At 45.4% G+C, this 14,115-nt stretch overlaps 1 protein-coding gene across 1 annotated transcript in view; it reads right to left on the reverse strand.

The window, feature by feature from the left end:
* Positions 1–98: 98 nt before the first annotated feature.
* CD244 (CD244 molecule) overlaps positions 99–14,115 on the reverse strand; it is a 29,300-nt gene continuing 15,283 nt past the window's right edge. The window contains exons 2-9 of the mRNA XM_007172006.2: positions 9,900–10,238; positions 9,535–9,810; positions 7,976–8,083; positions 7,465–7,532; positions 5,260–5,313; positions 3,092–3,157; positions 1,593–1,649; positions 99–380 (exon numbers count right to left, since the gene is read on the reverse strand). Of these exons, the coding sequence (XP_007172068.2) occupies positions 300–380; positions 1,593–1,649; positions 3,092–3,157; positions 5,260–5,313; positions 7,465–7,532; positions 7,976–8,083; positions 9,535–9,810; positions 9,900–10,238 (1,049 nt within the window). The 3' untranslated portion in view covers positions 99–299. The remainder of the gene's footprint in view (positions 381–1,592; positions 1,650–3,091; positions 3,158–5,259; positions 5,314–7,464; positions 7,533–7,975; positions 8,084–9,534; positions 9,811–9,899; positions 10,239–14,115) is intronic.

Here is a 14,115-nt window from a genome sequence, read left to right on the forward strand (position 1 = left end):
TAATAACACCACCATACATTTACATAGCACTTTAAAGATTACCAGTACTTGGATTGCTGAGTCATTTTATGGAAACTACCCAATATCTCTACCCATTCTTGTCCAGTCTGTGGGTTGAGATAGTATTTAACAGCCTTGCTCCTATAATGGCTGTTAGCAATCATTTTCAAAACAAAATATAGACCATGCACAAAGTCTCGTATCCTCTCCAGACTAGGAACCGCTCTGCAGAGAGTCATGTGGTGTCATCCATTGTGACAGAGGCAGAACTGTAAGAAAGGTGAGAACAGCTGCGGCAACTAGGGATATACACAGAAGTTCTCCAGCTCCCTGCGGCTCAGTCGAGCAGGGTTCGCAGCTTTGGATGCTCTCTTTCCCACCTGCAGAAGAAGAGGAGAACTTCAGACCCTCCCACTAAGAGATCCTTATAACAACCCTGTGGGCTGTGAATTATTATCCCGATTCACAATTCATAAGAAAAGGAAGCTCAGATGGCTAAGGCAAATAATTCAGGGTCAACTACTAGTAAGAAGTAAAGGAGGGGCTTGAATCCAGTTCTTCTGGCTCCATTTCTAGTGCTTTTTAACCACACCACCCCTCTTCGTGACCCACCTAGATTGCCTTGGCCCACATGGTGCCCTTTACAACCCTGGCCTGTCCAGCTGGCTTTAATGTAGGGCCACAGCTCAAGTGCCAGAAATTCCAGCAGGAACCCATCTACCCTCTCCCTTGTGACCAGGGGCAACATCTTTATCAGGCCACAGGTGGAAGCTCAGGTGTTAACTGAGGCTGATGGGCGGGGTGCTCTCCATGCCTTAAATTCTCTGGGTATAAATGGGAAGTATAATTATACTACCTCATAGTATTCTGTGAGGATTAAATAAGATAGTTCACATGAAGTCACTGGCAGGCTAATATATATATATATATATATATATATATATATATATATATATTTATATATTTATATATTTATATATTTATATACACATATATATATTTATATTTATATATTTATATACACACATATATATATATATGTATATACACACATATATATATATACATATGCAATAAACCTCCAATAAACGTTGAGTCCCTACTTTCCATTCCCTAAATGGCCTAATGGGAATCAATTTGGCCACCGGGCTCGTTGGTCTCTTTTGTGCAGTGTCCATCCCAGCAGCAGCTGAAGATCACCTATGTCCTGGAATGATTCCCAATTACTTACCAATGGGAAAATCATTTAGATTCATTTATCCTCCCTTCTCTGCTCCCCGTTCCCCAACACACACATACCCGTGGAAAGGAGAGATGTCCAGTGTGTGGCACACAGCTGGGAAGCTAGCCTGGGGATAGCCCTAATTTAAAACTCTATCTCCCCAACAGGAGTCAAACTCCAAAATATGATATGATCTTGGGTTAGACCATCACTCTCCTTGAACCTCAGTTTCTTCATCTCTAAAATGAAGATTTGGATTAGAAGATCCCTAAAATCCCTACAACCCTGAGACTCTATGGATGAATTTTCACACGTGTATGACTTCAGGGCTATGCTATGAGCACTAAACCCATTCAGAGGAGTTCCTTACCTCTTCATAGACAGTTTTATTGAAGGAAGTGTTGTGGTTCATCTTCTTGGATCCAGACTGGAAATTCAGAGGGTAAACAGTGCTTAACTTCAAGTTAAGAAATGTCCCACTCCTAACTGATGTGAGAGGTCCCAAAGGAGATTCAAGGCCCAGAAAGTCCCTGAAGTATCCCCAGCCAAAAGCGAATAGAATTTCCTACCCCGGGAGTAAACAATGGTGTTTATGGTTTCCAAAGAAGACACAGTACATATTTGCCTATGATATGATATTTCTGAACCAAAAGAGTTTAGTATCCCACACCCACATACCCCTAAAATCCACACATACACACATTCCCAGCACACACACACACACACCCTTCAGACAAACCTAATACAAATATTGCCTCAAACTGTGTAACTTTTCAACACATAGCATACATACACACCTTAGTGTAAACAATTCTGGCACATACATAAGTACCAATCCTAGCACATACCCTGAACATGGTGAAACACTGGAGACAGTGCAGGAACTCAGAAGCACTTTCAGTAGTATACAGAGCCTTCATAACCTAATACAAAAGCATGTGATCATGGTGCCTGTGACCATCTATATGTCCATAAACTCTAGTGTATAATTTAAATATAAATACCTCTCATGGTAGAATCCAAGTTGATTTAATGACTTATTAGAAGGAGGGTGAGTGAAAAGTCTAAAAATCTTCCCAAACCTCTCCCCCATTTGACACAAACACAAGATCCCTGACACACATGAACTCAACACTTCCACAGTTTGGCAGATTCCAAACTTCCCATACTACCATGGTAAGGTTTTGGCTTCATACAGTGACTCCAGCCTTGGAATTAACATTCTTCCCACCCCCCCCTCACCCCCCAAGGTGGAAATATGACCATGGGCACTAGGATGTCCCACTTTGTGGTCCCAGGCACATGTAACAGCTGTGAGCTCAGCTTGGAGCAGGATTCAAGGAGACCGTGATGGGTTGCCTCGGTCTGGAGACCTCCACCAGCACGTGACGGGCCAGAACCTTTGTCTGATTCTCTGAAAGTCAACACTGTTTCTCTCTAGCTTCAGTCTACTCCTCCAGTTCCAGGTTATATGCCCCTGCCTTGGAAATGACTCCAGTATCTCCCACCATAGCCTCAGTTGGTCTAATGAGGGCTCTGTGGTCCTTCTGCACAAAGCACCTCCTTTCTGTCTTTGACGGTCCTCCGCCTCCCACAGAAACTCGTCTATAGAATCCACGCTTCTCCTAATCTCAGAGCTGTCCTTTTTCTCCAGACAGAACCAGAAAGGCATGTCTAGTTGACCCATTAACATTTAAACACAGTCATTTAACACAAGCTACTCAGATACACACAGTGGAAGACAACTCACTCAGAAGTATAGACACACACACACACACACACACACACACACCCTCTGCAAACACATGCCTGCATATGCACAGGCAAAATACATTTGTGCATAAAGAACACCCTGTGGAGGAGACTTACCTTCCAGGAAGACTGTACTAATGAATACAATGTATTTGCATTATCTTGTGATGTGGAAGCAGAAGACTAAAGAAAAGAGAAATAAAACCATTTCAGAAGCAGAGATCCAACACAACCCTGGGGAGGCAGGCATCTATCTCTTCCATTCCTCCCCTTCAACCTTGCCCAGACAGCAGGTTTAAGTGTTAGTGAAAAGAATCCTGGACTAGTTGGGAGGTCAGACAACCTGAAAGCTAGTCCTGCTCTGTTATTAAAGATAGCTGCTATTTTTTGAGTGCTTACTCTGTATATGCATTCTCCCCTAACCCTTATAACACTCCTACAAAATAGGAATAATCATAATTTGCCCCATTCTACAGATGAGACTCCAAAAGGGTAAATAGCCCAAGTCAGAGAGTGTGCTCACAGTAGAAGCGGGATCTAAACCTCAGACTCTCCAAGGTTCTTTCCTCAACACCTCAGTGCCTCCCTTTGACATCATGCCTTCCCTCTCTGGACCTGAGCCAAGTGTCCTCAAAGGCAAGTAACCATCCTCTTTTTAAGATGCTCCAGAGGAGAAATCTCATTCTCACCATCATCTCAGTCTAAGAGGACTTCTTCGTCCTTGCATTTATTTAAATTCCTCTTGTTGGAATTCAATGTGACTAAAGCCAGAAAACTGCCAGATATCAATGGCCCTTACATCTCTCTTTGACCCATTATCAATGAATCACGTTATCTTAAGGGGAGTAGGAGTAGGCAACACCCAGCTTGGGAATTCCAGAGTGGCTCTGAGGGGTCGGGCACCTTCCTTCCTCCTTTCCTCCTTCTCTTCCATTTCTCTCCTCTCTTCCTCTCCCCTCCATTGCCTTCCCTTCTCCTTTTCCCCTTCCCTTTCTTCTCTTCCCTCTTTTCTTGATCTTCCTCTGAAGCTTATCACCATTCCCCAGGAGTTTTCTTTGCCCTGCAGCCTAGCCACCAAGCTGAAGAAGTTGCTGCTTCAAGTCTTAATTCTTTAAAACATAAATAGGTAAAATAATGTCATTTTTATCAGAAATTATCATTACTGGCCACCAGGGGGCAGTGTCTCCTTTGCGAGAGATGCCTCAGCAGTCCGGGTTATCAATACAGTCATTTTAGTAGTCAATATTACAGGCTCCTTCTCCAGTTTATGGGTGAATTTCTACAATCCCAGAATGTTAGAGATGAAGTAGGTAGAGGTGGAGTGAAGACTCGGAAACCATTTGGCTCAGCTTTGCCGCAACACAGCTATGTGGCCTTGAGCACGTTAGTTAACCTCTGAGTTTGTTTCCTCATCCACAAAATGGGGTTTTCTTAATTTATTTATTTTTGGCTTTGTTGGGTCTTTGTTGCTGCGCACGGGCTTTCTCTAGTTGTGGTGAGCAGGAGCTACTCTTCATTGTGGTGCACGGACTTCTCATTGCAGTGGCTTCTCTTGTTGTGGAGCATGGGTTCTAGGCACACTGGCTTCAGTAGTTGTGGCATGCAGGCTCAGTAGTTGTGGCTCGTGGGCTCTAGAGCGCAGGCTCAGTAGTTGTGGCGCATGGGCTTAGTTGCTCCGCGGCATGTGGGATCTTCCTGGACCAGGGCTTGAACCCGTGTCCCCTGCATTGGCAGGCAGATTCGTAACCACTGCGCCACCAGGGAAGTCCCCGAAATGGGGTTTTTATTAGACCTACTTCATGAGGTTGTTTTGTGACATTCAATAATAAAATAGACATGTTACGTGCTTAATAAATGCTATTGTTAAGTCATAGTTAGATAAAAGAGAACAACACAGATGCATTCTCTCCTGAAAACAGGTATAATCAAGGGCAGGAATAAAAAGTACAAGGCCCCCAAGTATTGGAAGCAACGGGGAGGGAAAACAGAAGTTGAGTCCCCTGACAAGTTTCCTCCTCCCACTGACTTTATCTGGACCACACTTGCTACCAGGCATGGAAGAGAAAAGAATGTCTGCATCAGACTTTCCAGCTCTGTTCAGCTGTCGAGACATTCCAGAATCACACTCATCTTTACTAACAACTTAATGCAGCTGAGGCCAAGCTGTCTTCCGGACTCCAGGAGCGCCAAGGTCTTACTCTGCCATTCAAGGGTGTGAGTGTCTAGGGGGCATTAGGAAGCCCCATGGACAGGTACAGAATGGATTCGAGAAACCAGAGTGGTACCTGGGACTGGATCATGGAGTAGATGGTGTGCCCTTCTCCAGGGGAATTCTGCTCCTGCACAAGAGATAGTAAAAGGACATATGGTAACGTGAGCAGACAGCTGTGTCTGTCTGAATTTGGATCGAGTGGCGGAGGAACAGCATAAGAAGAGGCGCTCCCAGGAACCTGGGAGGGAGGTGGTCTTTGAGCATCTCAGGATAGGGAGAGACAGTAGGAGCGACTCACCGTGCAGCAGTTAGTGTCAGAAGTGAGGAACCTCCCAAGTGTGAAAGAATTGCGTCGAGTCACCCTGCCCAAAGGGTCTCCTGTCACTTGCTTTACTTTGGTAACTTAGAAACTTGCCTTTGCTGACTTTCTGACTAAATTTGCCACGTAACTACTGATAATGGGCAGAGCTTTGGGTGGGGCTCTAATCTGAGCCTTACCTATAAGGACACAAATTCAGGGACTCTAAATGTTCTAAAGCCCCCTCTCTAGATCCAGCTTTGGTGGCCAGCTTGCCTTTGGCCTCAAGCCAGCCTCTGAGCAGCTGTGGTGCTGGGTGGAGCCCTGGACCAAGGCCAAAGGCAGGGAGCACACGCCCTCCCTGCTTCTCTCTTCAGTCCTGTCCCACGGGAGACTGGGGCTGGAGGCATTTCATGCTGCTCGACCCCGAACACAGACTGCCAGGCTAGGCTCTGGGGGAGAGCCCATGGAGACCATTAGAGTCCATTAGACAAGGAAGAAGCTGAACTCCCCAGAAGCAGGAAGACGCTAAGAGGAGCAGAAAAACATCAGCTGTGCTTGGAGGCTGGAGTCGCTGGCATCTGGCAAGAAACAGGAGTTTGTGCTTTTCTCTTCTGCCCAGACCTGAGTGAAGTGTCTCCAGAAAGGTCAAAGCTGGGGCCCAAAGTGAGACCACATGAAGCTTAAGATTTAGACCTTCAAGCAGAACCTTGGGGACAGAAGGGACAGGCCATGGAGAGACGTGGCCACGGAGGGAGGAAGCCCTGAGTCAGATGCAGAGTAACAGACCTGAATCCCCAAGAGGTCTCTCTTACTCTGAGTAGTTATTTTCCTTTGTCTTCTCCTCCGTTTACTTAATCTGAAGTCACCTTCATTTTGTTGGGGAAGAATGGCTATTTTTATTGAGCATTTGGGCATCCGTGGCTGTAGGAAGATGCACTTGCTCTCAGGAATTTGTACCAGCATCCAGTAATGATGGGAGAAACAAAGTCTCCTTTTGTTTTTCATGCCCCAATATTCCATGGGTGGGGCAAGGAAACAGGCCAGGGGAGCCGCACTGATTCCTAATTCCCACTGAGCCCAGACCTTTGGGAAGCTGCTTCTCTGTTCTATGAGTCCTCACAGGGCCTCACACCTGTGACAAGGGAGAGTCCCACTGTTGTGACTTCCTGCCTCGCCTCCGCAGGTGGAACACCAGGAATGGGGGTGGGAAGAGGGCCCTTCCTCCCCACGCCCATCACCCTTCCCACCTGGCAGTTCAGCTGGGCACTGCCTTTCCCTGAGGCCTGTCACACATCCTGCCCTGCTCAGGGGCAGAGCAGCAGGAGGGCCCCTGCAGCCCCCTGCAGTTTCCTCCTCTTCGACACCCCTGGATGACAGGCAGAGTTGGCCACTAGCTGCAGACACTGACCGGCCAGAGAGGTTCGCAGAGGAACTAACCTTTGTGCTAACCTGGATACTCTCTCTAGCGCCTCAGCCAGACTCGGGCCTCTTCCTCCCAAAGCATTGTGAGCACAGCCCACTGAGCCAGCTGTGAAACAGCTGTGCTTCGGCTGCTCAGGCTGGCCTCCTTCCCAGCCTGGGCAACGATCAAGGGACCCACAAAAGTAAACTCGGACTTGCAGGGACCCGAGACTTTGTGGTCAGACACAAAAATACAAGAAGGTTGGACTCTTCATGGGGCTGAGCCTGGCTGGTAAGACAGGACAGAAATGAGGACACCAGGGGGCCATCCCTTCCCAACAGGTGTGATTCTGCACCAAGATGCCCCTTCTGCCTCCTTCATTTTTTCTGCACCCCGCCCCCTTGTTTTCCTCTTTTCCTCCATGGCCAGAGCTAGGAGGCTGACGGAGAAAAGATAGATGGGGAGGACTGAGGACAATTGTCTGGTCCTCTTTGTCCCCCTGCTCTGAATGGTCATCCTCCCAAGAGCATCTCCCAGACTAGTTGAGAGAAACCGCAGCCCCTAGGATGCCATACTTGATTTCTCCTGGTTTGCACGTTGTTGACATCTTCGTAGATCGTCAGAAATTCCTCTGGTCTGGTCTCTGTGAGAGGAAAGCAAAGAAGCAAAGAAAAGAGCTGCAGAGACCTCCAGAGGGCGTCCTGTCCAGGCTTCTGCTACTGGCGGTCCTCCCTCCATCCCAGATGACCAAGACCTTGAGAAAAGTTCTAGAAAGGAGGCAGATTAGTGCTCTCCCTAGGATACCCGAAATGCACAGTGGCCACAACCTGCCCTGACATACCTATTCCGTCAGGCCAGGCAGAGTGCAGGTAAATCTGCACATTGGGGATCAGACTGTAAACATCCAGCAGCCACTGCAGAAGGCGTGAACTGGGAGAGAGGGCCCAGCAGCCACTGCTTCCCCTCCCCCAAGCACACACACACATACCTCAATGCCCCCAAGGAAAAGCAGGTACTGTGCTCCCAGGTGCATGCCACTGGGGATGTCAAATCAGGCAACACACCTCCTAGGGACCCTCCACTTACGTGACTGCTTCCTCTTCCACCTCCGCACACAGAAGCAGGTGAGGGTGCCCAGGAACAATGCCGTTAGGAGAATCACGATGCTCACCAAAATGGACAGAAAGATGAAACCTGAGGGATATGGAAGGCACCAGGCCTGAGTGCTAAGCCCTCTCTGTTCTCCCTTCCCACCTGTCTGCTGCAGGGACTGTCTCAAAACCCACACTCCTCTCTCAAATGGCTGGTCTCCACGCACCCTGTGAATTCACCATCAAAGTCATCTCTCTTCTCAATTGGGTGACCTCCCCTGAGTGATGCTAAGAGTATGGGTATTAGTATCTCAGAGGCCAGGCTCGATTCTAATTCTATAAGCTCTGTGCCCTTGGGCAACTTCCTTAATTAAACTCTCTGAGCCTCTGTTTTGTCACTTACAGAAAGGAGATAATGTTATCTACACATGGGGGTTAATTACGGGGTCTAATATATGTAAAACATCTGGCACAGCAAATGTTAATCCATTCACTCTTTTGTTTTTAACTCAACAAACATTTGTTGCACACCTACTATGTGCCAGGCAAGTCTTCCATTTCACCTTCTGCTATTCTTGCTTTCACTGCTCTTCTTCATTCAAACTTTAACATTTGTGTCACACGTGTAGCCTGTTATATAACCCAGCCAACATGGGGAGAAGGGAAATGAATTAAAGTTCCAGATGCCAGCTGACTAGGCTCTTTACAAACATCATCTCATTTAACCTTAACAGCAATCCTGTGAGGTACTTATTATTAACATCCCCATTTTACCCAAAAGAAAAATTGAGGCTCAGAGAGGTAATGCATCAGCCTGAGTTCACAGAGCTAGTGAATGATGAAGCCATGGCTGGCATGAACCAAACTCCAGTGTCCTTGTCACTCCACATTACTTCAGCTTGTTTTGTTTCTTTTTTGCCCATGAATGCTTAGTTTGTTGCCCCATTTGATTATAAGTTCCTTAAGTATGGGAACTGTGGGTTGTTTTTTCCTGTCATGCCCATGCTGATGGCACAGTAATTCTTTGTTTATCTAATCAATAGTGGTGTCAACTTAACTCGGGGTAACTCTTAGGATGAGCATAAGCAAAACAAAACCAAGAACTCTTCTAGGTACCCCCAAGATCATCCTGATGACCCTATGACCCAGAGCACTGTGTACAGCATAGTTACCTCTTGGGGAACTATATGGTTTGGGGGAGTTGTCACTCAGGAGGAGAAAGTAGATCTCCATCAGTCTCTCAGAGAAAGAAAGTAACGATCAGCATCATGGCAGGGCTGCGACTCACCAAACAACTAAGCATTCCCTACATGAAGGAGAAATGCGCATCTCCCAGAAGGAGACTCTTTATTGGGATAAAATTCTTCCCAGACAAAGACAGCCCTGGCTTTATGGACACTGTGTGCCTAGAGGTCAGGACCTCCCTGGGGAAGGACTGCAAAGCCCTGGGGGAGGCAGCCAAGGGATCTCAGAGCCAAGTCTCCTTTGCACATGAGCCTGGCTGTGGGGTCCCACACCTTCAGCCCCTGTTACAGCGCAAAGTGCTCCACTTACTCAGGTGGGCATCCAGACAGCCCTGTGTGAGTTGAAGGGTGTGGTTTGCCCAGCTGACAGGGTTGCTGACATTGCAGGTGTATGTGTGCAAACCAGTGACATCAATCTGCTCCTCCAGTTTGGTGAGGTTCCTGGGTGTCTGAATCAGCTCAGTCCCTTTATACCAAGCATAGCTCACATCACCACCTCTGGAGACTGAGCAGGACAGAGTCACTTGGCACATCCCCCTGTCCAGGACCTTCCACCTCTCCACCAGCTGGGGCTTCTCAACACGATCTGGAAGCAGAGATTCTGATCAGAAAGGTGCTGGAAATACAAGCCCTGCAGGAGTCAGAGGTGCAGCATGAGCTGTCCTGAGGACTCACCAAATACAGAAACCTGGAACTTATGTCTCCAAACCTTCCCAGTGTCTTCAGTGACCTCCAGGAAGTAGAGGCCACTGTCCTGCTGCTGAACTGCCATGATGAGAAGAGTTAAGTTTTCGCTTATAAAGCTGAGTCTATTGTTGAAATGATTTGGAGTCCGATTCAAACTCTTCCCTACATCGCTCTGGCTGGAAACATTCTTCCAAGAGTGTATCAAAAAAGAGCTTGAATTTGAGTATGGCTGCATCTTCCATTTAACAGAGTATGTCCTTATCTGTATGCTGGGGGGCCGTAACCAGACAGACTCTCCCGAGATTCCAACCACATGATCAGCAGAACCTAGGGATTATAGGAAAGAGAACCCAGGCTGGAGGTGGAAAGAAGAGATTCAAGCCTGAGCATTGTGTGTTGTTGGATGTGACCTCCCTTAAACCAAGAGGATGGAAATGCATATGAGGAGCCCAAAGTCTAAGAGAACCTGAAAGTGTATCTCCCTTATCTGCCTCCCCTCCCTCCATGCTCTGTGCCCGAGTCTGAAGGGCCCACAAACCAGTAATAATAGCTAAAATCTCCTGAGTTCTTATTATGGGACAGACAGGTTTTAAACACTACATATTTTTACTATTTCATTTTACAATGACCCTAAAAGGTCTTATCCCCATTTTACAGGTTAGGAAACTGAGTTAGAAAGAACTTAAAAGTAATTGGCCCAAGTTACACAGGGAGAAAGATGAGCTTAAAATCCAGTCAATTAGGCTTTAGAGGACGAATTCTTAACCACCACAATGTTATAAATATCATATATGATGTCACTCCTTCCCTGCAGTGCTGAGGCAGCCAACAGTGGCCATCAGTGACTGCTGGAAATTCTTAATGGCCAGACCTAATAAGACTAACCCTCCAAGTTGAACTAATGGCTCCCTCCTCCGTCCTCCGTCCTCATAGAACTAGATTCATAATCCTTTCTTGTAGCACTTTGCTCATAGGATTGTGGTCTTTATTCATTAGTGTTTGCCAATTTTTTAGTTACTAGAAAGTATCCACAGGATCGCTCCATAGAAAACAAATAGAGAAAAATAAAACTATATTGCCAAGGCATATCCTAGCACATCCCTCTCTAAGGACCAAGATGGAGGTTAATGACCGTGACAATATGACATAGAGCTGCTTGTCATTGCCTACCCTAGAGTACCCCAGTGCAATCAATGAAAACAAGTGGAAATCCCTGTGGCCATTTTTGGCAGGGAAGCTATGTGGCATGGCCCAGTGGATGCTGGAGATAAAAAGGTCTATCTGGGAGGGTTGAAAAGGGTCAGGGAGACTTTGGAGGAGAGAATAGAAGAAGGAGATAGTTATACAAACAGATCTGTTAAAATGGAGGACATTGAGAAGAGAGTGATGGAGAGAGATCTTTAGATGTCCACATGCATTATAAATACCCTCACTCCTAACCATACCTTCATGTCAGCATTTTCTCAAGAGACTAAGTAAATAATTAAAGGACTCGTAATTACTATCTGGTTAATATAATATGTTCCTCTGGTTTGACACTCCTAAGAGTAAAACACATGAGGTTCATATTCATATTCCCATGATTTGAACTGGCTGTGCTCATTACCAAGCCAAAAGCAGAGACTGTGATATACATCTCTGTGACTTTGTCTCTTGAGGTCCTAGCACTGCCTAAAGATGTTGAGAACAAAGGTGAACAGAAAAATAATTACTAAACCTACAAAAACGACATGAACTCTCATCACCAATTATTCAGTCTTTACTGAGTCCCCACTGTAATGAGGACCCTGAAAAGGCAGGGCCTCTTCATGTCTAAGATATGGTTCCTGACTCCAGAGAATTTGTGATCTGGAAATAGAACATGCTTTCATCCCACAGCATACACTTAAAGGTTGAGATACATAATCATCTAAAGAATTCTAATTCTGATAATGGAAGACCAGATTAAGACATGCTAACCAATGTTCCTACTGGGAATAACTAGAAAAAACGGGCAAAGTATAAAAGCATGTTGTTAATGGCCTCAGAGAGCTAATAAAGCAGTATAAAGTTATAGGGCCAAGATCTGGAAGAAGGAAACTCAGAGAGGTGGAACCAGAATTTTTGACTGTTGCTCCTTGGAGACATCTTCTGAGTCCATAAAAAGCAGCTGAAATGCTGAGAAGCTAAGCAGAGTTTACAATAAGCTTAAGGAACTAAGAGAACATGGAGTTCAGGAACCTCTTGATAGGAAGTGGGTATACCTAAAATCCAGCAGATTTGGGGTTGGTACCATAAAGGTCTACACACTAAGAGTAAGGGTGAACAAGAAATAGGCCAGGAACTTCCTTGGTGGCACAGTGGTTAAGAATCTGCCTGCCAATGCAGGGGACACGGGTTCAAGCCCTCGTCCTGGAAGATCCCACATGCTGCAGAGCAACTAAGCCTGTGCGCCACAACTACTGAGCCTGCATGCCACAACTACTAAAGCCTGCTCACCCTAGAGCCCTTGCTCCGCAACAAGAGAAGCCATCGCGATGAGAAGCCCACACACCGCAACGAAGAGTAGCCCCCGCTCGCCACAACTAGAGAAAGCCCACGTGCAGCAACAAAGACCCAACACAGCCAAAAATAAATAAATTAATTAATTAATTTATAAAAAAAAAGAATCTGCCTGCCAATGCAGGGGACACCCGTTCGATCCCTGGTCCATGAAGATCCCACATGTCATGGAGCAACTAAGCCTATGTGCCGTAACTACAGAGCCTGCACTCTAGAGCCTGCAAGCCACAACTAGTGAGCCTGCGCTCTACAACTACTGAAGCCCACGCACCTAGAGCCTATGTTCCACAACCAGAGAGGCCACCGCAATGAGAAGCCCATGCATCCCAATGAAGAGTAGCCCACAGCTCGCCTTAATTAGAGAAAGCCCAGGTACAGCAACAAAGACCCAATGCAGCCAAAAAGTTAATAAGAAAGAAAAGAAATAGGCCAGCTCTCACAGAGACTGAAGCCCAGTTTTGAATAATTTCAACCCTGAATTGGATTAACATTATCTAATATCTCTAGTATTTCTAATCTGACTACTAGAGGCAAATATAAATTATTCCTGGAGGAAAATAACAAAAACCAGTGCATTAAACTATTTCTAAAATTTTTCATACAACAATGTCCAAAATGAAATAAAAAAATAAACAGGCATAAGAAGAGGAAACATGTCCAAAAACCAAAAGAAAAAATAGAAATAAATCCAAGGGACATCTAGATAATAGTGTTATCAGCCATAAACTTTAAAGTAATTTTGTTTAACATGTTCAAGGAAATAAAATATGTTTGAGAATTACAGCAGAGAACTAGTGTGATAGAAAGCAAAATGGCCATGCTCCCTGAAATGTGACTTTGCAGCTCCTTCCATCATCAAGAGATAGAGTTCACTTTCCCATCTCTTGTAACTGGGCTGGCTTTCTGAACAGAATGCAGTAAAAATGTTGTTGTGCCAGTTCTAAGCCTAGATCTGAAGAGGCCTTGCACATGCCTCTTGGAATGTGCCTCTACGTGTTCTCTTGGCATGTTGTCTAGCTGACATATAAACAAGACTCAGATAGCCTCCTGGAGGATGAGAGATCACATGCAGCAAGTTGAGGCCTTCTGAGATCAGCCATCCCCAGTCAATCTGGCAGCTGACCATATATGCATAATGGTGCAAGCTGAAATGAAAATAATGACCCAGCTGAGCCCAGCCCAAATTGCCAACTAGCAGAATCATTGACTAAATAAGTGGTTGTTGTTTTAAACTACTAAGTTTAGAGGTGCTTCATTATACAGCAATAGTTACCTGAAAAAATGAATTTTTTGAGAACCAAATGAAAATTGTGGGAATAAAATATAAAATAACTGAAAAATGAACTCAACTGAGAACTTTTCTGACCACAAAAATCTGAAACTAGAAATCAACCACAGGAAGAAAAACAAGAAAAGAACATATGGAGACTAAACAACATGCTCTTAAAAAACCAATGGGTCAAAAATGAAATCAAAGAAGAAATCAGAAAATACCTGTAGACAAACAAAAATGAAAGCACAACCTTACAAAATCTATGAGATGCAGCAAAAGCAGTTCTAAGAGAGTTCATAGCAATACAGGCCTGCCTCAAAAAACAAGAAAAATCTTAAACAAACAACCTAAACTACCACCTAAAAGAATTATAGAAGAACAAACAAAACC

This window comes from Balaenoptera acutorostrata, chromosome 1 (genome assembly GCF_949987535.1).
Source record: "Balaenoptera acutorostrata chromosome 1, mBalAcu1.1, whole genome shotgun sequence".
Taxonomy (NCBI): Eukaryota; Metazoa; Chordata; class Mammalia; order Artiodactyla; family Balaenopteridae; genus Balaenoptera; species Balaenoptera acutorostrata.